Below are 26792 nucleotides of genomic sequence, written 5' to 3'. Positions count from 1 at the left end.
ATGACTTTATGCTAATTGCTGCACCAAGTTAATTAGGCAGTCTAACATCAACATGCAATCAGCAGCTTAGCTTTCAAAAGAAGGAAGTCAGATTAGACTGACACTTAAAAAACACACACACACACACACACAGGCACTGTGTTAAAGATGAAAGCAACCTATTTCATTAGGGCTGCAATCAGCTGTTACAATAAATGGTGGTTTATGCAAAAGACCCTGGCTACAGGTGCTAATTAATAAATCCCAGAATGTCCACTCCTTGCCTCTGCTCCACCTCCCAGGAGGGCTGTTGCTGCTGTTCAACAACCTGTCCCTTGTGAATTCACACACTGCTAACATACCACAGTTAATACAAACAATGGCTAAGCCAGTAACCAACTCCTATGTAAAACCTGGGTTCAATGCCAGCCAGCCAACAAACGCCACTTGGATTTGGACCTCACAATTAGCTAGGGAATGATCCAACTGCAGTTTATAGGACAAAGTTTGTCACCTCACAAGGCAACCAGGGTCGGATGCTACTTTCCCCTTGCTCTTCAGAACCAAAATCCGAGTGGAGTACTAAACCAGAGACACAAAAGTGCTTTTCCACGGAAGCAAGAGACATGCATGAACAAGATAAGTAACTCCACTCCCGGGGCGCTTGTCCATATTCAAGTTATTGGTCCTACCTTCCAAGGAGATGCTGTCTTTGAATCGGTTTCATCCTGTGGGAAAGAATGATTAGATCTTCACAAACCTGACACACACATCAAATCTACCAAGTCCATATGCAGAATGCAACTGTCTAGCACTTCAGCTAGGACCTTAAAAACAGGCGCTGTTTCTAGATGAACAAGGAAAGCAAAGTGAGGTTTCAATCCCATAAAGGTTTACTCGAGATTATATCTCACGGAACTCAGCACAACATACTTCTGAGTAAGCATGCAAGGGACTAGAATGTTCATGTTAACAGCTAGGGCATGTAATGAGTGGTAAGGTCCATACAATCTTACTAAGAGAGAGGTATGTGTCAAGCAGATACAGACATTTATAAAAGAAACATTTTAAAACATTGAATGGTAGGGCCAGTTGGTATCTATTTAGCTATCTGTTCATGCAGAAAACGGGTAAGAAGAGTTTTTTCTCCTTACATATAATAAAAATGGAATGTACAGGTGAGGAGACTATGCTTTGCCTGCACTCTTCCCTTTCTCACTGTGCTCTGTTTCTTTATGCATTTTCTTAAACCCAGAACACATCTGGGTATTGCAGTGAGCTGAGCCATGAATACTTCAAATAAAGCAACACAGAGAAGTAAGAAGGGCAGGGTCTAGCTCCTCTTACATAAGAACATAAGAGAAGCCATTTTGGATCAGGCCAATGGCCCATCCAGTCCAACACTCTGTGTCACACAGTGGCCAAAAAAAAGGAGATTCACAAGTGGGGCTAGAAGCCCTTCCACTTTGCCCTCCCCCCAAACACCAAGAATACAGAGCATCACTGTCCCAGACAGTTCCAATAATATGCTGTGGCTAACAGCCACTGATGGACCTCTGCTCCATATTTTTATCCAATCCTCTCTTGAAGCTGGCTATGCTTGTAGCTGCCACCACATTCTGTGGCAGTGAATTCCACATGTTAATCACCCTTTGGGTGAAGAAGTACTTCCTTTTATCCGTTCTAACCCTACCTTTTAACCGTTCTGACCTACAAATACATGTGCGTGTGCACTTTAAAAGGACACACACACACTTCTCCAAGTCTGTTTTATGCCCAAACTTCTCAGGGATGCCCCTCATCACATCAAGTTTGACACAGGATGCACGCCTTTATTGGTGCCGCAGCCTAAGTAACACATATTCAGCAGGCCCCCATTTAGACATTTTGAATGGTTACATACTAGGGAAGATGCTTACCCGCGGCATCATTCCATAGACTTCCTGGAAGAGAAAAGAAAATGCTAATTTAGCTTTTTTGTTTTTATACATGTGTGTATGTGTGTGCATGTGTGCACACGTGCATCTGGAAGTCATGGCAAAAAAATGGTCACACCATAAGTCTTCGGCACAGGAATGTGAGAAACTACAGACTGTTCCTAGAGACTTTGGATGCTGCACTATAATTAATTATAAGTAATTTACACACACACTGTTGAGAATTGTTCATTCAGTGGAACAGTGCTGCAGTTACAGATTTTTTTTTCTATTGGTTTGTTCACTTTTCTGTAATTCCTTCTATTGGCTACTTGAATTAAGGACAGACAGGAGCTCTCAAACATCCTAATTTTCTGATGGCATTTCACAGGCAAATAATATTCCCAGATGCTCTTGATATATTAGTGTAATTTATTACTTAGGGAGGGTTTGAAGGAAAATGTGTCACATCAGCATTCTGGCTGATTTTGTCGGGTTGGATAATAAACAAGAACAGATGTGAAAAGCTAACGATGCGTCACTATGTAACAGTGAATAGGATAAGTCCATAACCTCATCCTTAGAGTATGACCTTTCTCTGATTTATGGGTGCAGAAGAGACACTGTAAATCTAAAGACATTCTTTATATGACCCCATTAAAGGCCTCTTTACATGTTAGAGAAGTTGCTGTGCTCTCCCTGTGTTTTTGCAGTGAATCCTATGACATAAGAAATGGCCACCCAAATGTTCACCAAGCAAATATGCGGCAAAGAGCCAAGAGCAGGACCTGAAGCACTAATTCAAAAGCAAAATTTACCACAACCAAATGCAAAATTCTAGCAGGAATGTTCCATCAGGAAACAAAAGAAAGACAGACAGCAGCAATATGCTGAATAAGAGAACATCAAGACTTCTTTCTGTTATGTGGGAGGGCTCAATCGGACAGGGACAGACCTGCTGTTGTACTGCTTGCACTTCTTCTGCTATCAGCCCTTCTGATTCTAGGTCGTCTGCCACCTTGTTGATGTCCTTCAGGCGTGACTCGTTGGCTTTCAGATCCTGCACGGAGCAGCAAAGTCAGAAAGTTAAAAGCCACTGAGAAATGTTTCTCACCAAGACGTAGTTTTTGAAGCGCAGGCTGTCATGACGTGCATTCTTGAGACTTTCAAGAGGTGCTTTCAAGTACAAAGCCAGTAGTCTTCCTGAGTACATGATGGCTGCTCATAATGCAATACCTCCCCCCCTCCACGTGTATTTGTTTTCCAGGACTGAACTTCCAACAATACTGGAACGTATATGGAAGAAAGCAGATGCTCATCCATTGGCGCTGTACTATTATTGAATCAGAGGGTTTGAACAGGCGTTCTGCTTGGTTTCTATTCATGCTCTCAGAGTGCCTAAATAGAGACTCCTCTTCCCTTAGTTGGATCAGTGGCTGCACTTATGGTAGCCCCATGATGGTCACCTGGTCGGGGATGTTTTATTGTAAAAGGGCAAGGTACAGGTGGAATGTATTTAGACATTCAGTAAGTGCCTTGTAGGAGCAGGAACATAAAGGCTGTAAAGATCTGAGGGTGTCATGATGCAACAGACCAGACGATCTGAGCCAGTGTGGTATGATGGGCATAGGCGGCTGGTGGGGAAACTTCCACATGCAGGGTGACTGTGAGCCAATCACTCTCTTATGGAGTTGATATTCCTCAAACCCCTGAGCATAAATGTGACAGAAAGCTCTGGAGGAGAGAAAAATAAGATGCCAAGACTTTCATTTTCCCCCTTAGGAAGCCACAGTTCACCTTCTGGAAGTCGTCAAATTTCTTCTGCAGCACCTCGACTTGCTCCAGATCTGCTCCAACCTCTTCGTTGGTCAGTGCAGACTCCTTCTCATTGATCCATTGCTGGAGCTCGTTGGCCTCACGGAAAAGCATGAACTTCTTGCAGCTTTTCTCCAGCATGCCCTTCCGTTTCTCTCCCAATTCAAGGAGGGAGTGATACCTAGAAGACAGGAGGGAGACGGGGGGCGCCCAGTCAGCTCTGAACACTCTGCCATGGATACATGAAAATGATTTCACATGGACTTGAGGCATCAGAGACAGAGGGATGCCCAAAATGACAACAGTGTTCTATGGAGCCACGCCACTCCAACCCCTGAAGGGTTCTATCTACCAAACAAGCCAAAACATTGAGATGAGGCCTCTGAGCACACAAGGCTTCTGGAACAGGGAGATGCAAAGCAAACCACAGTCAAGGCCGCTGATAAGGCAGTACAGAGCTGCAATACCTGGGGGGAGCCAAGTTAGCGCAGAATATCTCAATGCAGGAACCTCTATGCAGACACTACTGCTCCAATGAAGGCATTCTGCGGCCCCTGCATTTTTTCATTCAGCAGAAACATTTCCCACCTTTCAGCCCCTCGAAACAAAATGCTGCACTTGGGATGAGATCCCAAGACTGAAAAATTTACATGCATCAAATGCTTTTCACTTGCTCAACTAGCACCAGCTTCAATGGAATTGCAGCTGTTACGCACAGATTCATTCCTTCACAACAGGTGTCACTACTTTCAAATTGAACATATTTTCCTATACAAGAACACTATTATTGTTGCGACGAAAACAAAGTGAACAGGATGCTTTTCACTATATTCCTGAAAGCTGAGCCTGTCTTCTTGAGATATATTAAAAACTGATATAAATTTGATAATATCAGTATTTTCCAGACCTTAAAAAAATGCTGGTTTGTCAATAATTTTTGAAACAAACGAATGGACTCCAAGCCACTGACAAAAAGTAGCCAACCTCTCTGAGGATTCCTTTTTTTCCAGCAAGAAAGGAATACAGGAATGTTCTGCCCCGTGAAAAGCAGGATTGACAAGCTAGAAGTTTCTACAAGACAAGCCATTCTCTAAGAATACCTTTACTATGGCTGCTGCAGCCCATTTCAAAGCTAGCAAAACCAATTGATTCTTCTCATTCTTCCATCTTGCTGAGAACTGGCCAGTGGTAAAGCCTTCTATGGTGGCCCAATTAAAATCAGAAAGATGGCATACTATGGCTGCATCACTGAGAAAAAACAGGCAGTCCTGGAATGTTTCTAGTGCTTTCCTGGAATTCTACTATGTGTGTAAAAAACAGCTTGCTTTTTGTTATCTTGGGGTGACAGCCAGGTTATGAGTCGAACCCATCAATGAGAAGAAAGCTGATTTCACACAGATTTCCATCATCGCCTCCTCTCACGGGCGAGAAACCCCCCCCCAAACAGCTATACAGATGCACTCTCAGTCCAGATTAAGGCTGTACAGATTTTGCTGATCTGTTAAAATGCCTGATCACTTCTGCAGATTTTTTTTAAAGGCTCCATAATAAATACAACTTCTATACAATGCAAACTTATCCAAGTGCGCCAATAACTGTGCAGGCATCCAGTCTAAATGATGGGATCTTTTATCTAATGAACTGCAGTTTCTTTCTCCTTGTCCATCCACAGGAACTCAAGTTTTCACAGCGAAAACAGCAACACTGGCAGACACTGAGCTTTTTACAGAAAGCAGTACATTCACAGCCTCCAACTTAGCAAAAGCAACAAAATGACACACTTGAGCCTTCTTGAAGAGGCTGTCCTTAGGACCAAAAAAGGAGTGGTGGATTCTGTTCCAAAAGCAGGATCAATACATCCCAGTGCAGCAATTTAAACACCTTATTTTGAAATTAAGTCAACTGGCCTAGAGTGTAGCTCCAGAAAGAGAGATGGAGTGACAGTAACAGAGAATGAACAGAGAAGACAATCACACAGGGACAGCATGGATCACAAAGGGTTAGTCCTACTCACAGTTCTTCGACCTGTTTCATACGCAGAGATACACTGCCGACTTCCTTAGTTATGAGAGTCCTGCACAGACAGAGGGGGCACAGCAGAAAGCATGCACAAAATTAGTTAGATTAACAAAAATAAGTGAAGGCAGAGGCTCCATCCAGGGATCATTCATGGTGGGCAAGGAAGTGAGGAGTACATTTTAAAAAAGAAAGGAATGAGGATGCTGTAATGAAAGCAATGTGAAGCAGATCAGAGCATGGGTGGAAATGATTGCAAAGGAAACCATCAGCAGTACTGTTCCGCTCTCCCCACAGGGCTGCCTTATCTCTTGTATCGTATGTATTCTTGGGGCTTGGGAGGGGCAACAGTGGGAGGACTTCTAGTGTCCTGGCCCCACTGATGGCACTTGGGTTTTTTGGGCCACTGTGTGACCCAGAGTGTTGGACTGGATGGGCTATTGGCCTGATCCAACATGGCTTTTCTTATGTTTTTATGAGCATCCCCCTGTTCTTAGAACAAAAAAGGGGGCAGTGGAGTCTGTTCCAAAAGCAGGTATCTTTTCTTTTCTCTCTCCAGAAGCAGTCAAGGGGGTACAGAATTTGATTCGGGACCGGGAAATGTGAGTTCAAATTTGACTTTGACCACAAATTCACTGGCTGCTGCTTTCAGCTTCCCAACTGCAGAACGGGGGTAAACAGGGCTTTCTCAAGGGTTGCCAAGAGAATGAATATTGTTTGGGGTTTCCGCCCCGCCCTCCCAGGAGCAAAGAGGCACGGCAGTTTGAAGCAGCAGTTAGACACACCAAAATGCAGCTCTGCTCTTCCCAGGATTGTGTTAATAAAACGACTCAGCCCTGCCTGCCTCCTGTCATCTACTGTTGCGCCCAGAACTTTAGCTGCAGCTGGCAGGCACATAAGGAGAGCAGTGTTTAATTCAATTCTGTGGCTGCTTTGCTTCTTTGCACAGCAAAGCCTTAGAAATTATCTATTCATAAAAATGCATGCACACATTTATAAAACGCATGCACATTTGCCCTGGAGCTGAATAACACAGTCTAACTGCCCCCCCCCTTGGCAAAAAATAAAAAAGAGTAATTTGTTGCCTGTAGGCAGCCCTGCAAAGGGCCAGTAGCGTGCTTCAGGTGATTAGATTTAGGAAGGCATCTTAATCGGAATCACATGCTTAGAAAAATCTGGGAGTTACGATTGTCAAAACGAAGGATGCTCAGGGCTGAAATGGTGGGAACAGTTAGAGACACACAAAAACACAGATAATACAAAAGTCGGGGAGTAAGTTTAAAAAAAACTTAACAGTTGAAAAAAAGAAAAGTAACAGAGAAGTCTAAGTTAAACTAATGAAATAAAAAAGGAACAATATGGTAAGCTTTCCAATGTAACCACCGGCTGTGGACAGTGTTAAGAAATGGCTCTCGAAGCCCTCTGCTGATGACAGGAAAAAGGATCACCCCTCCCAAGGTCTGCGGGTCCTCCTTGTTCCTTCTTACTGGTTGTCAATTTGCTCCTGCCGCAAGGCTATGCTGCCCTGCTCATCCAAGAGGTTCTCCCGGGATGCGGATTGGGCAGGGTCTAACTTCTTTACGTAGGCAGCTGGCACAAAACCCTGCCGGTCGTTCACTTCCACTTTCCACCAGTCCTGGGAGAAAAGAAAAGACGCAGCCCTTTTTACTGCCTGAAGTCACTCCGAGCAAAGATCGTTCGTGCTGGAAAGGAGGAGGATGAATCAGAGGTTGGAGATTAAAACAGTTCCAAGCAAGAGGAGAGACTCCACTCACACTCAAGACAGGGGACTGTGGAAACTGGTTTTTCATTTCTGATGTGCGGCACCCCACAGAGAAAGCACACATCACTCATGAATGATACAAGGTATTGACAAGCTACTAAAACACACTGGCAATCTGGGTTTATATGGCCAAGTTGTTGGGTAACAACGCAGGCTTGACAAACTGAGGACAGTCTCTGAGGCTTCTCCTTATCACTAGACAGCCTTTTTTTGTCTCCCCTCGACACATTTTTGTTTAACATCCAGCCTCAGGAAGGGCGCTGTGAAACTCAAAAGGTGGCTCACCGCCATACAACTTTTAGTTAGTTCCAGTAAAGGTATTGATTATACAACTTTTGCTACTTGGATTTTCTCTGAATCTTGGCAGTGCAAAATACCCCCCACACCTACCCTGAAGTTATGTTACAGTCTGCTTTCGCTTATGTGAGCGACAGCCTCAGGTCTCAGGAAACCAAGGCTTACTTTGTTGGTGCTGTTCAGCAGCGTCAGAATGTCTCCCTTCTTCATGGTGACCTCCCGGGGACTTTTCTCTTGGTAATCATAAAGGGCCAGGACCAGTTCTTTGCCAGTCTCATCATCCGTGGGAGCCACTTGTTGCTGAAAAAAGACCACAGATGGCTCCGTTACCTGGGGAAGTCCACTGAAGCAAATGTTCAAATGCACTCAGAGTAACTCTGAGACTTAATCACTCAGAGTCTAAATCACAATGAGACAACAGGAAGCTACCATCAGTCATACATTTAAGAACATAAGAGAAGCCATGTTGGATCAGGCCAATGGCCCATCCAGTCCAACACTCTGTGTCACACAGTGGCCAAAAAAACCCAGGAGGTCCATCAGTGGGGTCAGGACACTAGAAGCTCTCCCACTGTTCCCCCCCTCTCCAAGCACCAAAAATACAGAGACTCATCACCCCAGACAGAGAGTTCCAACAATTACGCTGTGGCTAATAGCCACTGATGGACCTCCGCCTCATATGTTGATCCAGTCCCCTCTTGAAGCTGTCTATGCTTGCGGTTGCCACCACCTCCTGTGGCAGTGAATTCCATGTGTTAATCACCCTTTGGGTGAAGAAGTACTTCCCTTTATCAGTTTAATTATAGTTTCTGCTTAACAGTGTGCCTAAAAAGTTTCCATACTTTCCAAACTTGGAAAAAGATCCAAAGATTGTATCGATCCCGTCTCTCAGGATAATTAATTTTTTTTAAAAAGTTTTAATGACATGAATCTGGTCCTTGTTGACAGCACTGGATTTGAGAAAGCAGAGTTTAAATCCCAGGTCTGCTGAGGACAAGCTGGAATAACCTTGGGTAAATCAGATTCACAGTCATTTCTCTGGCGGTGGGGGGGCAGGGGGGGATCTGTTGTGAAAGTGGCCAATTAACATTAAAGCATTTACACATCTTTCAAGATCTAGGTGCGAAGCCTTGTTGGTCTGAAGCAGCAGAACAAAGTTAGAGTCCAGCAGCACCTTTCAGACCAACAAAGTTTTACTGAGAATGTAAGCTTTCATCTAACGAAATGTGCATACACACAAAAGTTTACATTCTCAATAAAACTCTGTTGGTCTTAAAGGCTGCTACTGGACTCCAACATCTTTAAAGGTCCATTGATCAAAAAAGGAATGTTATGAGCTAGATGTCTGCTGGGTTGCCAGCAACACCCTCCGTACTGGGGCAACCTGCCTGAGTGGCTACAAGACAACTGTGGCGGGGCCTCCCAGTGCCGCCTCCTTACCCGGCATGCCTGGGCTTGCTCCCGCAGGGCTTGAATGCTGCTGCCGTAGGCAGAGAGGTCAGACATCAGAGCTTCGTGCTTCTTGAGAAGAGCCTGGAAGCAGAAAAACGGAGCACATCAGAACACGCACGCCACCAATATTTGTCTTAAGCTGTTAAAACCAAACACAAAGTGAGAAATTAAGTCATCAAGATGGTTTGACGGATAACTCTGGACTCTGACAGATTTATTTTTTGTGTCACAGGGTTTACCATGGAATTTGGTGACTAAGCTTTTTTAAAAAGAAAAAGAGAGTTTAGCCAGAAACAAAGTGTTGTGTTTTTTTATTTTCTATTCTGTATTCTTCTGATTCACCCCCCCCCCCCGGAATTATATTTTAAAGGTTTATTTTTCAAACCATGGTTTGCTGTAAGTTATCTCTTCAGTGTTACTGCTGCTGAATGGGAGGGGGGGGGAGAACTTACGGGGTGATATAAAATATAACTTAAATAACTTTTAAATGCAAAGGCTGTTTTCAGCTACTGAATAAATATTTACATATTTCTCAATCTTCACTTAATGCATTTCAAATCCCAAAGAGTGAAGTTTAAACATGTCCTTAAGAATGTCAGTTTCAACTAGAGCATTAGGTCTTTTATCTAAGAGATTGCACGGAAGCACATTCACAGATAAGTATGGATATCAGTGATATTCTAGGCACACCCTGTAGATGCACAAAAGTACACAGCCTTGCCAAATAGCATTTTAGACACATACTGGCTGGTGCTGGTTACCGTCTTCACATATTCTTTATGAACTGCACAAAGTGAAGGCTGCGTAGGCTTTCTGTGATCCCTACAACATACATCTATCCCAGTTTTAAAATATGCAGTTATCTTAAAATCTATGCCACTGAGCTGTGGCTCCTTTTCTGCTTTTATTTCACAGCACTGATAGTTTGCTGTTCTCAAAAAGTCTTAAGGTAGATTTCCACACATACTACTGTCGAGACTGTGTATTATTTACAAAAGCATCAGAACCGCCCCGATGTTGACTGTGACGTACCTCTGCAGAGTCCTCATCCTTTCCATAATCGGTGCTGCCCACTATGGGCTCCTTCTCCCGCATCCAGGACTCAGCCTCGTTGGCGTCGGCAAAGTACTGCTGGGCTTGCAAAGAGTCTTCCAGGTCTTGCCGGCGCTGGGACGCCTTGCCTTTCAAGGACTCCCATTTCTGGTTCAGGTCGTTCAGTTTGATTTTTACATCTTCGGCAGCAAAGTGTCCTAGGATACAAGAGTTCCAAGTGGGATGCAAGCATGGAAAGATATCTCGGCCTGTTCGTGCACTTTGTACCTCCCCTTTGGTCCTTCCCTGGGAATGACTGGGAGCAGGCCTCAGTATTATGAGTGGCCTTCCCAGTATTACGGGAGACCCTGAATGGATGTGAAGAAATAAGAATCCCCCAGGTTTATCTATCCATTCTCCCAATCACGAGAGGACTGGGAAGCCAAGGACATAAGGAAAGCCCTGCTGGGTCAGACCTGAGGTCCATCTAGTCCAGCATCCATTCTCACCTGGTGGCCAACAACACAGCATAGAGGCCAAACCCTTCCTCTGATCCTGACTGCCCTCTGAATGTGGAGGTTCCCTTTTGTCACTGTGGCTAGTAGATCTATCTGATCCCCCTTTAAAATTGTCTATGCCTGTGGCCACCACCACACCCTCTGGCAGCAGATTCCACATTTGAATTGCTCACTGTGTAAAAAAGTATTTTCTTTTGTCTGTCCTGAACCTACTGCCCATCAGCTTCATTAGATTCCCTCAAGTTCTAGTATTCTGAGAGAGAGAGGAAAAGTTTTCTTGGTCGGCTCCATGGTAGAAGGCTGCGTTGAGGGAACACCCAGGCACCCCTCCGCAGTACTCAGATCCAGCTGCAGCTGACAGCCCCCTGCCTCTGCCCACCATTGCCAAGGACATCACAGGAAGGGCAGGAAGCAGCAAACATCTGCCATCACCTCTGGCTTTAGGATTTAGAGGACACCCCATTTATCTGTCCTTAGTATAAAACAGGGGTGGCCAAACTTGCTTAACTTAAGAGCCACACAGAATAAATATCAGATGTTTGAGAGCCATGAATGTCAGATGTTTGAGAGCCACAAGCCAGGAAGGCAGGCAAATGGATGGGAGGAGGGAGGAAGAAAGAAAGCAACTTTAACTGTATTCTTCAAGCCGCCAGTGATTGAAGTCATTTGGCAAAGTGATTTAAAGTGATTGAAGTCACTTGGCAAAGTGATTTAAAGAGAGATATGCCTTCTCTAAGCCGGCTGACAGGGCGGTGGGGGCTTTAAGAGCCACAGTTTGGCCACCCCTGGAATAAAACCTTTATATATGCAGAAAATATCCAGCCTTGACGCCATTCAGTCAACAGCTGGCTGGCTTGCTTGGTGAGTGTCCAGGACTGCTCAGATAACAATGAAAGTAAGTGCACAGCAGTGATTAGCCCACAATATGTTGAACTGGGCCACTTTCTCCTATCAGCCATATGTGACCTAAAGGCAAAAAGGACCATCTTCTGTAAAATGTTACCTTCTGACCACCCGGTGAGAGGTCTTGCTCCCCACCAGCAATCAAAAGGCGGGTTATTTATTGGCATATACCAAGGAGATAGACAAGATACAAATCCCTTCTACTTTACAGTAGCGCAGAAAAAAATTCAGATGCACGCACCTTCTTCCACCATGTTATTTCCTTTCTGGGTGACTGCTTTAATGCGTGGTTCATGGCCGGCAATCTCGGCTTGCAAGGCCTGGTGCTTCTTCAGCAGGTTCTGGACCCCAATCAAGTCTTTGCCTGAAAGTGAGCACAGGTGACATCATGGGCTGCCAGACTGAATCACAAATGGTTAAGTCACTGAATGAAAGCTTCCAGGGTGAAATGCACTGTCACGAGTGATGGGTGCTAACGCAGCAGAAAGAGTGCTTGTGTGGATTGGCAGGAATGCATTTTCTGCCCGTGCATTCTGTGATTCTGTCAGCTGGCAAAAAAGGTTTGTTTTTTAAAAAAAACAAAAACTAGCAAGCCTACTAAAACTCTGACTTGCTGGCAGTCCTAAACGTGGGCTGCTGCTAGCCTTGTGCCAAGCTGAGGCTGAGGCTTGGGAAGGAGAGCCTTGCTGCAGTCTGTGTTCTCCAGTGACATGATCCAGGCTCAAGAGCACTGCTCCAGGGAGACCTGACCAGGCCCTCCTACAGAGTGCCAGGCAGGAGATGATAATTACTCTGATGAAGATCAACTTGAAGCAGGAACGGAGCTGGCAACCTGTCTATCCAGCCTTGATTCCAGTCAGTCAACAGAGAGCCAGTTTGTTAAGTGTGCGGACTCTTATCTGGGAGAACTGGGTTTGATTCCCCACTCCTCCGCTTGCAGCTGCTGGAATGGCCTTGGGACGGCCATAGCTCTCGCAAAGGTTGTCCTTGAAAGGGCAGCTGCTGTGAGAGCCCTCTCAGCCCCACTCACCTCACAGGGTTCTGTTGTGGGGGGAGAAACTGGATTTATTACTGCCTTACTCATTTAGTTTGAATGTGGAATTGTGAACTGAATTGTTATGGTCTTAGGGTTCTCACCCATTGAAAAATTTACTATGCTTGATGTGTCATGCTTGAGTAAGGGAACCTTTGAATTTTTATGGTGTGAAACATCTGTATGCTACTGTTTGTTATATATGTATTAAGTATATGTATTAATAAACTGTTGTATTCCTAGATAACAATGCACACAACTTTCACTAACAATACCCAGGATAAATATATGCCAAATAATTCTAGCAGTCCAAGACTTGGACCTAAAAAGATGTGTGAATCCACAACAGAATGGCCATCATCATACTCCATGGAACAAGATGGTACCTCTGTTGGTTGAAGCTGCAATAGGTTCCTTCTCTCTGATCCAAGTTTCTTCGTCTTCAACGTCACGGAAAAGCTGCTGCAGGCGAAGGGAATCTGCAAGCTTCTGCTTGCGTGCCACCATGGGTTCCTTCAGGGCTTCATAGCGGGCAACCAAAGCCTCCTGCTTCTTTTTGATGTTGTCGGCATCAAAGTGGCCAGCTTCTTGGAACTGCCGAGCTTGGATAGTGATGCCATCAATGCGGTCCTAGAATAAGTAATTTGGTTGGAGATTTAAATTTCTCTCTCCTAGGTCCTAGTCCAATACTCTGACAGCCACAACAAAATGACTCTTCTCATACCGTACATGGGAAACTTATCAAGAAGAAGACTGCAGATTTATACCCCGCCCTTCTCTCTGAATCAGAGACCTGGGGCGGCTTACAATCTCCTATATCTTCTCCCCCCACAACAGACACCCTGTGAGGTGGGTGGGGCTGAGAAGGCTCTCACAGCAGCTGCCCTTTCAAGGACAACTCCTGCGATAGCTTTGGCTGACCCAAGGCCATTCCAGCAGCTGCAAGTGGAGGCGTGGGGAATCAAACCTGGTTCTCCCAGATAAGACTCTGCGCACTTAACCACTACACCAAACTGCTGTACCATGAGATACGAGCATACCATGAGAGACATAAACTTACTTTCAAGACACAAGAGCCAATCAAATGCCACCAAGAAGAGTCTCAGAGAGCATCTAAGTCTAGCAGGTGGCATGTAGCTCATCCCTGGTCAATACAGGGAGAGGAATAAAGGCAGGCCAGTATTGTACCTGGTGGGCAGCAACGTCAGCCTCCAGGAGGGCATGTTTCTTCTGAAGGTTCTGAACGTTTGTTAGGTCTTTGCCATAATCATCTGAAGCCAGGTGCCCTTCCACCTCATACAGCCATAGTTCAATGTCTTCCACATTGCGGTTGAACTGCTGCTGCTGGTTGGCTTCACGCAGCTTGATTCCTGGTTGGGAAAGGAAGAAGAGACATTAATTGGCATTGTTTACTCTGAACATATGAAGCTGCCTTGTAACAAGTCAGCCACAGCTGGCTTCTCTAAGCTTGATACAGCCCATTCAGCTGGTAGCAGCTCTCTAGGGTAGGGGTGTTAAACTCATGAGGGCCAGATCTGATGTAAATGAGACCTTGTTGGGCCAGGCCATGTGTGTACCTATTTAAGATTAGGTAGCAGAGATATAAACTTTATAAAGGACACAGACAAACACAATGTTTTTTTTTTTAACTTAAAACACATTTAAAACATTAGCATTCATTGGTCTTAAAGGTGCTTTCTTTGTATTTCTTCCATGGGATCCAGGGAACTGGGCAAAGGAAGCTCTGGCTCTTTCCTTCCTTCCCCAGGGGGACCAGGAAGGAGGGAGCCTCAGCCAACAGAAGGAAGAGAGGACTGACTCAGTAGTTGTGTGATTGAGGGGCCTGGCAAAGCAAGCTCTGCCTCCTCCCTGAGGAGCCTCAGCCAATGGAGTAAATAGAAGTTTTGTTCTGTAGGTCCTGTGCGACTGAGCAAGTCTTGCAAAGCAAGCTGTTATGCAGAAGGAAGCAAGAGAGAGGGAGAAGGAAACAGACAAGAGCCAGTTGCTCAGGGGCCTGATTGGAGCCCTCCGAGGGCCTGATTTGGCCCCCAGGCTGCATGTTTGACATCCCTGCTCTAGGGTCTCAGGCAAAGGTCCTTCATATCACCAACTTTCTGATCTTTCTAACTGGAGATGCTGGAGACTGAAATTGCATCTTTCTGCAGGGAAAGTAGATGCTCTATCTACGGACAGTGGTTCCTCCCATTTGGGCAAAGTGATTCCTACAAAACTACCATTTTTATGAAAGAAAATACCTTCTTAATACCTGCTTTTTTCAACCACCACAAGCATCATACCTTTCAGCTCAGTGGCTTCCAGCAGCTTCTTCCACAAACTGATGACTTCGTTCATGCGAGCTGCTACTTCATCAGATGCATAGTGCTTGACATCAATCAACTGCTGCCCAGCCTTCTCCAGGGCATCGATGCGGCTCTGATTGGCTGAGAGCTCAGCCTCAAAAGCTTGATGTTTCTGGACCTTCCCCTGCAGATTGGATGGGTCCTAGAAACAGGAGAAGATGACCAGACACTGCGGTCTTGAGTTGGCAGAATGTTATGCTCTAGGAGTTTCCTCTCAGGAAAGGGTAGACAGAGAGGCAAACTTCCACAGCATGGGAAGCGCTGCTGTGTATCGAAAACAATTGTACAACAGACACACTTGAGACACTTTCGAATGGACAAGATATTGGTATTACCTTGTAAGCTTCATCGGTTGCCGTTTTCATCTTTTCATTGACCCAGCTTTTCAGCTCATCAGAGTCCCTGAAGAACTGCTGCAGGTGGAATGAATCTGCAAGCTGCGTCCGGCGGGACATGGCCCGTTCATGCAAGGCATTGCGGCGGCTCAGGAGCTGGAAGAAACGGTAGAGACAAACCGGTTAAGAATTGCTTTAGCTGGAATTTCCTTTTGCCACAGCAGAGCTTTCTTGGAATCACAGCAATCAGGAGAGTTATATTCTTTTAATATGATGATACAAAAGTCGGAGTGAGATTCTTTAAACTTACAGCATCTCTTCGTGTAGCGACATCTTCTTTAGCGTAATGGTTGTTCTGTATCAGTTTTGTAGCAAATTCATCCAGGGCCTGAAAAGAATTTTTTATTTGCTTAGTATCTTGCAAAACCAAAAAATTAATCCTTTGCAGGAGTCTCAAGAGTCCTAATCATTCACGCCTGTATTCACTCCTGTGTTAACATAATTTGGTCTACCCCCTAGCATCCTGATTCGATATAAACTGAGCCGAATAAATACCTGAAAAATATCTTATTGGCAGTTTTCAGGTATTAATTCAGCCGAATTCAGATCAAAGGATCTGATTCGGCCACCGATATAGCTGAGCCTGAATAAAAGCCAATTTTTCCAGCTGAATAGCTTTTAATCAAGTTAGCTATACCCAGGGCCAACCCTCCCGCTAGGCAAACTAGACGGCTGCCCAGGGTACCGGTAGGGTAGGGCAGCAAATTGGGCTCTCCCCCCCCCGCTCCCGGTATCCCAGGCAAGCACCTAATTTGCCTGCCTTCCCCGCCCCTTGCCAGCATTGCTGCCGCCACCGCCCGCCCCTCCATTCCCTTCACCTCCCCGCCTGCGGCTCCCCTTCCACCCCTCCCCGCCATGGCTCCTCCTCCTCCAACCCTTTGGAGTTTGGACCCTTTCCCACCCTGTGTCATTTTCAACGCTGGAACCGGCTCTAGCGCCGCGTTCCGGCTCTTTAAAGTCCCCCCTTCCCGGCCGAACACTCAAAACACGGCTAAAACTGCGCCGTGGGGGCGGGGTGTGCTAACTGGCTCTCAGGAAGAGCATCTTGAAAGGATGAGCCCTGTTGCTACTGACTCCTCTCCTTCCCACTTCCTGGATGGGAGAGAGGAGTCAGTAGTAGCGGGGATCACCCTTTCAGGACACTCTTCCTGAGAGTCGGTGAGTGCACCCCACCCCTGCGGCGTGGTTTTAGCCATGTTTTGAGTGTTTGGCTGGGGGGGGGGGCTTTAAAGAGCCAGAATGCGGCACTAGAGCCAGTTCCAGCTTTGAAAATGACACCGGGGGGGGGAGGGTCCAAAGGGAGGGAGGAGGAAGCGCGTCAAGGGGAGCGGGGGCGCGTGTGGAGGGGGGGCGCCAGACAGCGAGTCTGCCTAGGGCACCATGGGGCGTCAGGCTGCCCCTGGCTATACCAAGGAGAGGATCAGCTGGGATGGCAGGAGCTGAAAGCTCCACGTCACCTTTGCTGATGGGCTCCTCAAGCCAGATCTGCATGTGGTGGGGAGAGACCTCCCCTCCTCATGGAGATCCTGGGGCCAGCTTCTCATACCTGGCAGATCCTGGGGCTAGCTTCTCCTGCCTGGCAGTTCTCCATATAGCCTATGACGGCCATTGACCACAATGGTCTCCACAGAATAGAATGGAGCCACAACATTTTGGCAATCCTGAATCCCAATACTATACCAAAACAGGGATTTGGGAATATTGGGAAACACCAATATTTTTCAGGTTCAATATACCTGATGCCCCAAAATACTCATTTTTCGTGTGTATACATCTCTAATTCTGATTAAACATGCTATTTATACTGAAAAATCCATAAGAAATATACCAGCTCCCTGCCAAACATGTTAGTTCATACTTCTTTCTTTTCATGCCATTGAAGGTTCTTGAACTTCAACTTCTCCTTTCTATACAAAGTACAGTAAAAGTTTTGTTCTTTGACATCCCTCAAGAATTGGAGTTGCCAGTTAACCAAATATGCTGGTTAAGACCTGGAGCTTGCACGTATGGCCTGGCCAGCATGCTGGTTAACTAAAAATTCTTATTAGAAGCTACAGTAAACAGAACAGCAAATAGAATGGGCAATGTGACATACAAATTAATGTGAATGTGCTCAATCTGAAACCGTCCTAAAGCTGTGATCATACACAGTTATCCTGAAGCACAAGACCTGCTGATTTCAATACAACATTCCCAAAGTGCCCACATGTAAGAGTACAGCCGCACAACTGTTCACCTATTCCTTGAAATATATTCCATCAAACTGATTGGGACTTACTCCAAAGTAAGGAAAAGGGGGCTATATCAGGAAGGAAGGAAGGAAGGAAGGAAGGAAGGAAGGAAGGAAGGAAGGAAGGAAGGAAGGAAGGAAGGAAGGAAGGAAGGAAGGAAGGAAGAAAGAGAAAGAAAGAGAGAGAGAGAAAGAGAGAAAGAGAGAGAGAGAGAGAAAGAGAGAAAGAGAGAAAGAAAGAGAGAAAGAGAGAAAGAGAGAAAGAGAGAGAGAGAGAAAGAGAGAAAGAGAGAAAGAGAGAAAGAGAGAGAGAAAGAGAGAAAGAGAGAAAGAGAGAAAGAAAGAAAGAAAGAAAGAAAGAAAGAAAGAAAGAAAGAAAGAAAGAAAGAAAGAAAGAAAGAAAGAAAGAAAGAAAGAAAGAAAGAAAGAAAGAAAGGAAATTATATAAATCCCTGTACAAAAGCTCACTATATTCATCTATCTAAAACAGGAGCAAGTGGCAGGTGAATACAGTTAACACATTCTGGCAGTAGAATATGTAACCGCAAATTTACCTAAGGCAACAGTTCTACATGATAAACTTAAACTGCTACAAGGGAGGAAAATCTGCAAAAGGAATTCCTTCTGGAAAACCAGGCAGCTCCAACAACACTACTCCTTACAAAGAGGATTTTAAACAATTTCCTTGCAGATGGTACATGTTACTCCAAAGAACAACCCAATACATGTTCTAAGCACACAGAGCAAGATAGCATTTTTCAAATGATGGCATGTAGGGCCCCAAGAAAACCCTGATACATGCTACCAACTCAAGCTGGAATTCAGTAAGGCAGAAGCCCTTAATTGGAATCAGTGAAAGGGTCTATTATTGAAAGCTGAATTCCTGGAAATCTAGGGCATTCTAATTAAGCACCACTTGACCCAGTTAGGAAGGACTTAGTGAAAAACTGTGTGTTACAAAACCGTGGGAAACACTGGTGCCTCACAGAAGTTTCCTGCAACAGTTTTAACATGCAGCTCTGCCTTCAGAATGGGAAACGACGAAATAATTTTACACAAATCAAATGTCCCTTCCTGTATTCTGTGAAACAGAATGCAGGCAGAGGTTAATAACAATTATTTAATAATTACTAACATTTAAAAAGCCTTGGTGAAGTTGAGATGCAGTCAGCTATCATGATACACCACAGTCTGTATAATAAACTTTAGTCTCAGGTATAAGGAAACAGCTTTGTGTTATCTTTTTCTTGGCTCTCTCCCACCCCCCACCAGGAAAGATATTCTCCCAATACTCCACTCTCTGCAGCTAGGGAGTTGTGAGGGGTGGTGCTAACCTGCCAACAGCAGTTTGTGTACTCAGATGTTATAAAAATTCATAAAAACTGGTTAACTAACAAACTACAATCTCTAGCTTGAAATACCAGTTTAGTGCCAACCAATAGAAACCAGGTTGTTGGACTTTATCCATTCAGATGTCTCAGCTAACTGAGGTCTAATCAAACTATGGTTTATGTGATATATAAAGGCTGCCCTCGTTTAAATGGGGGAGGGCTAGTTAACTTACAGCCAGGGCCTACATGTATTTACTCAGAAGTAAGTCGCACAGAATTCAGTGGAGCTTGGTCCAAGTGAGCACAGACAGAATTGAAGCCTTAGATACACAGATTTCAAGATGCACAAATTAACATCCTCTCGTCTTCCCTCCATATGATTTAAACAGAACTCTAACAAAAATAGGTACAGGAAGAAAAAAACTATAGTATTTGGTAGTGTGTTCTGTTATATTGTTATGTGATACATTACAATGAGTTTCTTAAACTCTGAAAAATAAAATGGCAGAAGGGAAAAGAGCCTCCTTTCTCTTTTAGTAAGCTAGTTGATAACTCCAACATGAGGCAGAATTTGATGCAAATAACCAACTACAAAAATGTCTTACTGTGATTTTCTCTTCTTGTGCGCTAAGGGATTTTTCAAAGTCCTCATGCTTCTTTAGCAAGGCTTCCACACTATCCAAAGAATCACCCAGGTCTTCATTTAGCAAAAATGCCTGAAAGAAAGAAATGGAAAATGAAAAAAAACTGTAGCGATTTGTGCATGTCCTACATTTGGCAATTCTAATGTTTTTTAACACCTCAGCATCTGGAAGAATGGTATCCTTTGATGTACACAGCCTTAGGCCGTCTTTTCATCAATCTTGAAACCTTGCTCTAGAAATGAAAATGGCCGACCTTCATACTATCTCTCAAGTCATATCACACTCAACTGAACATGAACCGGGATTCACACATCAGTGGACTGAACTAGCAAGATGGCAGATGTGAAAAGGCAGCTTAAAAATATAGAGAGCATCCAGTTGTTGGGGTATTTTTTGACATGCACCATAATAATAATAATAATAATAATAATAATAAATTTATTCTTATATCCCGCCCTCCCCCGTCGAAGCGGGCTCAGGGCGGCTCACATGACATGGTTTTCACCATGATTACACTAAAATCCATCAATACATTAAAACAATTAAAATAGTTAAATACAATTCAGACTAAGTTAAATAACAATTAAAATTTGATCAAGTATAAATTAAAGTGCCATGAACTATGCACCCCTGAATATCAGTGTTCAGAGGCCACATCAAGGGAAGACATATTTATTGGCTGTCCAGGGCAACTGGGTGAAACAGAATGATGGACCATGGGTTTTAGCTAGCGTCTTAAGTTCCTGCATCATTTAAAGCATCACCTCCTCTCCTTCACTAAGCATGCCTGCTTGTTAAATTATGCTCAGCATAATTCAGCATGACACATACTTCCTGTTTGCTCATCCAATTGTCCACTTGCTCGGTGTCCCTGTAGAAAAGCTGTAGGTCCATGCACTGCTCATACTGCTGCCTGCGAAGCTCCCACAGTTCCAGAAGAGCGCTTCTTTCATCTGACAGGACGGCCAACTGAGGAAAGGAAAAGACCACTTACAGTGCCAACTGAATCAAGTCCTCAAGAATCCTATACATCAGCCCTAGTGCCTGAGAGTACAGCCTCCCCACCAAAAGACTAAAGGTAAAGGCAGTCCCCTGTGCAAGCACCAGTCATTTCTGACTCTGAGGTGACATCGCATCACAACGTTTTCACGACAGACTTTTTTACAGGATGGTTTGCCATTGCCTTCCCCAGTCATCTACACTCCCCGCACCCCCCAGCAAGCTGGGTACTCATTTTACCGACCTCAGAAGGATGGAAGTCTGAATCAACCTTGAGGTGGCTATCTGAACCCAGCTTTTGCCCGGATCGAACTCAGGTCATGAGCAGAGAGTTTGGACTGCAGTACTGCAGCTTTATCACTCTGAGCCATGGGGCTACTCCCAAAAGACCACACCCGCCTATAGTCTCCGGAGTGCTAGCTTCCAAACTGTTACAACAAGGGCTGTCATTTAGGAGAAAAGTGGCAGCTTTGCATGCTGAAGTGTCGCATCAAACTTCTGGCACCCACAGTTTAAAAGGTGCTGAGACAGCCAGACAGCTACAGCTGCTGCCAATCAAGATCAACGTGGGGCCAGAAGGAACAATGGTCGGATTCAAGCAAAAGGTGGATTCACATGTAAAATATTTGATAAGTTCTAGCAAGGCCATTTTCACTCTGAGAAGCATTTTTATAAATGCAACCGTTATAAGATAAAACAGCTCCTACATATAATGACCCTGCACAAAAAAACTGGATCAGCAGCACATCTGATACCTATTCCTACTTTTGCTTTCACTAACACAAAATTCTGTTCTCCTGTAGATTTCTTTTGCCATCAAATCATAGATGATTATGGCAGCCCCATAGGGTTTTTTCAAAGGCGGCCTGTTACTGTCTGCTTCTGCATAGCAATCCTGGTATTCCTTGATGGTTTCCCATCCAAATACTAACCAGTGCTGAGATTCATAGACCTGACGAGATTGGGCTAACCTGTGCCATCCAGACAAGAGCTGTACATATTATACCCACATATCTATGGAACCGACTCCTCTGGTACGAGCCCCAAAGAACTTTGCTGAGAAAAGCAGATTGCTTACCTGTAACTGATGATCTTCAAGTGGACATCTGTGCATCCACACACTGGGTTTCCACGCAATGAAGACACCACAGAGGCGTGGAAACCCAGTATGTGGTGCACAGAGACCACGAAGAAGACCTGGCCCCACTGATGGACTTCCTGATGGCACCTGGGTTTTTTGGCCACTGTGTAACAGAGTGTCGGACTGGATGGGCCATTGGCCTGATCCAACATGGCTTACCTTATGTTCTTATCTTACTGATAATCTCTAACCCGAAAGACGTCTGGCTGTCCTCAACCAGAGCCAGGGCCTTTTCAGCTCTGCATCCTACCTGGCGGAACTCTCTTCCAGGTAACATCTGTGCCCTGCAGAACCTTATGCAGTTCAGCAGGGCGTGCAAGGCAGAGATGTTTTGCCAGGCTTTTGGTTGAGAACAGCAACGGGTACCATCTTCCCTTCCCCTCTCCCCGCTTTGTTCCCCCCCCCACTTATAATGGGGCAGTAATACAGTGTATGGTATGTTTATCTGGTGCCATTCTGATATTATTTGACCTATTTTAATGACCAATTTTAAATTGTATACTTAGTTGTTGACTGCCCTGCACCCTGAGAATTCAGAGGAGGGCAGTATATAAATCCAAATTATAAATAAATCAAGGAAAATAAATTCTTAATAGGGTTGGAACAGATTTACAGTAATCTTTTGGGCTCAATTATTAAATCCCATTACCGTTTTTCACTTCCAAGTGTTTCTTTCCACTGAATATCATCTTACCTTCTCTCTAACCTCGTCAGAGGCATAATGACCAGCAGCAAGCAGAGCCTGCCCAGATTCATCCGCAGATTTAAAACTGTCTTCATGGGCATCGATTTCTCCCTAAGACAAAACATATTTTCGTTTCCCAAAATGGCCTTTTTAAAATACACATAAAGAATACACACAGAGATCCCTTACAGTTCTGTCCTGGAAAGTGGGTCCTGATACATGGACATTTGGCTGTTGCTGCACAATTCATTTATTTATTGTTCATTTGTATCCTGCCTTTTCCCACGAGTGGGCTCAGGGTGAATAACAACAAAAGCGAAAACAATTAAAAACTACAAGCTAAAACCGTAAGATACAATAAAACAAACAACATATATGTCACAGGCGGCGGTTTCCAATTGGGCACATTAATCTTGTTGTATTGATATATATATAATGTATCAGAGAATGTTAGAAACACAATATCAAAAAGAAATTTAAGTATTACAGACATAACTCCTGCCTTGTGGAAAAGAGAAGGAAAAGCACACTGGCCATGTCCCCTCTGTTATGATTTTGAAGCTCATCATACTGTTCTGGCTCAAAGGATAAGAGACCACCACACTTTAATGTGCCTACACTGGCTGAAGGGGCAGGCAAGGTGTAGTCAGCACCCTTGGTACAGAAGAAACATTCTTGTTCTAGATCACTTGTGTCTTCCTCCCCCTTGGTGGCCATGGTCTCTCCCTCTATGCAACACTATGTGTGCACTCGCCCATCAAACAGGCACAGAGAGGATTGGTGGTTGATGGAGAGGTGCAGGACTTTGCCCATCCGTCACATACTCACCCACAAAAAAAATCTTCCAGACCTGTAAAAATCCCATCTGCACAGAAGTCAGAAAATGCAGGGGATGCTATGATCCAACCCCTCCAGTATTATGGAATTACACCGTTCAACTGTCCAAAACACCAACAGTGGCAGGCATTGGTCCTATGCTATTACCTTGTGCTCCTGATGTCTGTCTAGCAGAGCTTCAGCTCCAGCCACGTCATTGGCAAGTTCGTCAGCGTTAATCAGAGCCTTCATTTCAGTTACCCAGCTAGTGAGGTCCCGGAAGTCTGCAAGGAATCGTTGTAGCCTTCGGAAGCAAGGAAGACGTGTCAGAGATAAAAACGAGATAGCATAGTCAACCCTCCATTTAAATTTGTGCATGAACTTTCATTTCCCTCTGCCTCAGTTTCAAAATCCATTATTCCTGCTGCTTTCTCAAACCCCGCTTCTGAAAAGAATTTCTTGGGTCACTGGGGAGTCAGCTTTTACCAACTTTCGTTTGGCCATCCGGCCCTAAACTTCCGTATTGAACCTGGCTCTTCCCTTCATCTTTGTCTTGTTTGTTGACTAGCACACTGCTGGGTGCTGAGTAAGGGTCTTTGCATTTTACTGTCTGCCCAACACTGAGATTAATCTCTGCACACCCATAACGTGTAAATTAAGGAATAAAAAAAAAAAAAACTTTGCAGGAAAGCTGATGCAAGAAACAGTTCTGTCTATCCAAGGTGAACAAGAAATTCATGCCACCATCTGCACAATGCTAGGTGTGCCCTTCCCGCCTCAGTACTGAGATTAATCTCCGTATCAAACAGAGAATAGTGTTAGGTATAAAATGCAACAAATATTTATATATACACGAGTGCATGCATAAATATATAAACAGATACTGCCCTGGCTGAGCCATGGCAATGTCATGGAGTATTCGTTATCCTTCCTGCTTGTGGCAGTATAAGCCTGGGTGTGGCCAGAAGCTCCGTGAGCACGAGGGAGTTTTTTAGAATATCTTTACTAGATGCATAACATGTAGCTGAGCTTCTGTCTCCTTCCTGTCTACATGTATAAAAGCCTAAGTGTGGTCAGCGGCAAGAACCTAAGGGCCGGAGTTAAAGGCCTCTTGGCCCTTGGCTTTTAACCCATAGATTGCAGCCTCCCACCATTGCATGAGGCATCCCACAGGGTCAGAAAGTGCTGAGGACGCAGTCTTTGGGGTTATTTAAACTGTATTTTGCGTCTATTGCTGTTGATTTAAATTACATTTAGATGCTGCTTTGGGTGGTTAGAAAAAACAAGGGAATAAACCAGCTGATAAATAACTGCTCAGGGAAAAACTGGGAGCAACAGAATTTAACACGGCTTACTACGAGCAAATGGCTTGGTCAGATAAAAACAACCAAATCCAGTCCTCAGGAACAGAAGCAGAGAAGGGCACAAACCAAGCCACAAAGCAAAACTTGTCAAAATTTTTGCCTGCTCGTGGTTCATGAACTTACATGAGCTTTTAAAGCAGACTGTGGCTAGAGCAAAAAGCAGGGGTTCAAAGGGACTCCGCAAAAGGGACTTGTTCCCCACAAAAGCAAGAAAAACAGCTGAGCGGCAGGGAGGCACTCTCTTTTTGCTCAGCTGTTATGGGCTGTCTTGTGCATTTTTCCAGTCTGTTCCCCTCCCAAGACAGAAACGTCTGTGTGCTGACTGAAGCAACTGGGGGAAGCACAAGAGTACAGTGCAAAGTATGAAGAGGGTGTGAGGACAGAGGAGGCTGGGAAAGATATTCCTTCACTCTCCCAACCCTCATTAAGCAGGATTTGGAGTCATCCTTTGGGTAACATGGCACCACTTCCCATTTCTTTTTGAAAATATATATTTTATTTTTGTCATTTAAGGGATACAGAATAGAAAGGGGGTGAAAGGGAAAATAAAGAGCATAAAGCATTATTAAACATGTTTTCAGGATGTTGCATAATATGAAAATATAAAACATTAAAAAAGGGAAACACAGGGATGGTTGGTGGGTAGGTGGTGGGTAGGCTGGGTGGTGGGTAGAAAGGAAAGAAGGAAGCAGGAAAACAGGAGAGATTCTGGGAGCTTCTAGGAAGGAGAAAGTCAAAATAGCAGGGAAGGAGGAAATGAAATTTTTCGTGGGTCCCCTGCTTGTCTCTTCCTAATACGAACCACAGTCCGTGAGGATTGTGTAGCTTTATGTAATCCTATTGGTCTATGTTCCTAAAAATGGAGTGAAGTCATACCACAACAGGAAGCCATTATAAACTTGTTAGGATTATAGATGACAGGACCGATCTATTTCACTCCTCCAGCAGCAGTTAATTAAAACACTTACTTTTGAAGTACAAGCCAAGACAAGTACACAAATTCATGAAACACGAACCCACATGAAACTTGTAAAAATGCTTCTTCTCTCTTTCCCATTGGATATGATATGAATCTGGGCGTAGAAATCATGTCTTTTTAAAAACCACAAACAGTCTTTCCAGACATGCAACGTTCTTACCTATAGGAATCATTCAGGCGAGCATGCCTCTCTCCTGCCCGAGTGCGAATCTGTTCCCAGTTTGCAATCAGTTCTTCCCGCTTCACATGGATCTGAGAGGCATTCTGAGGGTGGGACTGCTGCAATCGTTCTGCCTCTGCACACAAAGCCTTAACCTACAGGCAGGGAGAGCCCACAAGTAGCAGCAACGCCAGCGGTGCCACTGAATACCACCCCAACCCCGAATAAAAGCATCTGCTCCATTTACCTTGTCTTCAAGAGCAGCAAGATCCCTCTCCAAGCCCTCATGTTTGCGCAGCAAAGCCTGCACACTTGCCAGGTCTCTGCCAAAGTCATCAGAAGCCATCAGCTGCTCTTTCTCTTTAATCCAGCTGATAGTTTCATCCACATCCCTGAAAAACAAATCCCAATTTAATTTACACTACCTATCAGGATGCAAAGGCAAAGATCTCCATGACACGATGTTCTTTCAGACAGGGCTATTCTCGCCATGTGCGTATCCATGGGTTACGGATTTGGACCTTCAGGCTTGGCAAATATTGTGTTAAAAGAATAAAATCCAATTTAGAAAATAGCACTGTATTAAGACCTTAATTCTACAAAACACTACTACATATAAGAACATTCATACAGGCAAAAAGAAATACACAGGAATTTCTGGCTACAGTAGTTACTAGGGATGGGCACGGAACACCAAAATGGTGGTTCATTTCATGGTTTGTTCAATTTGGCAGTTTGGTTCGTTTCATGCTGTTTACATTCCCCAAAACAATTTGTGGTTCATTCAGTTCGGGAAGGCGTGGAATGGCCCCCAAGAGGGCTAGACAGTGCAGGTGTGCTGTGATGTGCCCAGTGTGGTGCACGAGAAGATGCCCTGCTGATAATGACACAGATGAACTGCCCCCCCCCCCAAAAAAAAGCCATTTCGTTTTCGTTTTGCGTGC

The 26792-nt window shown here is 44.5% G+C and overlaps 1 protein-coding gene across 8 annotated transcripts in view; it reads right to left on the bottom strand.

Annotated features, from left to right (window-relative positions):
• SPTAN1 (spectrin alpha, non-erythrocytic 1) overlaps positions 1 to 26792 on the bottom strand; it is a 95190-nt gene that overhangs the window by 40707 nt on the left and 27691 nt on the right. For 5 of the 8 annotated variants that reach the window (XM_060251309.1, XM_060251307.1, XM_060251311.1 and 2 more), the window contains exons 7-27: positions 26096 to 26240; positions 25849 to 26003; positions 23514 to 23649; positions 22539 to 22640; positions 20536 to 20673; positions 19666 to 19776; positions 15750 to 15827; positions 15440 to 15595; positions 15042 to 15246; positions 13933 to 14114; positions 13131 to 13374; positions 11953 to 12075; positions 10291 to 10508; positions 9247 to 9339; positions 7972 to 8106; positions 7214 to 7362; positions 5725 to 5784; positions 3693 to 3891; positions 2851 to 2955; positions 1899 to 1922; positions 672 to 707 (exon numbers count right to left, since the gene is read on the bottom strand). In XM_060251309.1, the coding sequence (XP_060107292.1) occupies positions 672 to 707; positions 1899 to 1922; positions 2851 to 2955; positions 3693 to 3891; positions 5725 to 5784; positions 7214 to 7362; positions 7972 to 8106; positions 9247 to 9339; positions 10291 to 10508; positions 11953 to 12075; positions 13131 to 13374; positions 13933 to 14114; positions 15042 to 15246; positions 15440 to 15595; positions 15750 to 15827; positions 19666 to 19776; positions 20536 to 20673; positions 22539 to 22640; positions 23514 to 23649; positions 25849 to 26003; positions 26096 to 26240 (2794 nt within the window). The remainder of the gene's footprint in view (positions 1 to 671; positions 708 to 1898; positions 1923 to 2850; positions 2956 to 3692; positions 3892 to 5724; positions 5785 to 7213; positions 7363 to 7971; positions 8107 to 9246; positions 9340 to 10290; positions 10509 to 11952; positions 12076 to 13130; positions 13375 to 13932; positions 14115 to 15041; positions 15247 to 15439; positions 15596 to 15749; positions 15828 to 19665; positions 19777 to 20535; positions 20674 to 22538; positions 22641 to 23513; positions 23650 to 25848; positions 26004 to 26095; positions 26241 to 26792) is intronic. The other 3 variants (XM_060251310.1, XM_060251313.1, XM_060251314.1) reach the window with 1 other exon arrangement.

Source organism: Heteronotia binoei, chromosome 12, assembly GCF_032191835.1.
Source record: "Heteronotia binoei isolate CCM8104 ecotype False Entrance Well chromosome 12, APGP_CSIRO_Hbin_v1, whole genome shotgun sequence".
NCBI classification, from domain to species: domain Eukaryota; kingdom Metazoa; phylum Chordata; class Lepidosauria; order Squamata; family Gekkonidae; genus Heteronotia; species Heteronotia binoei.
The sequence above is the reverse complement of the archived record's forward strand: the minus strand, read 5'-3'. Positions and strand labels throughout refer to the sequence as shown.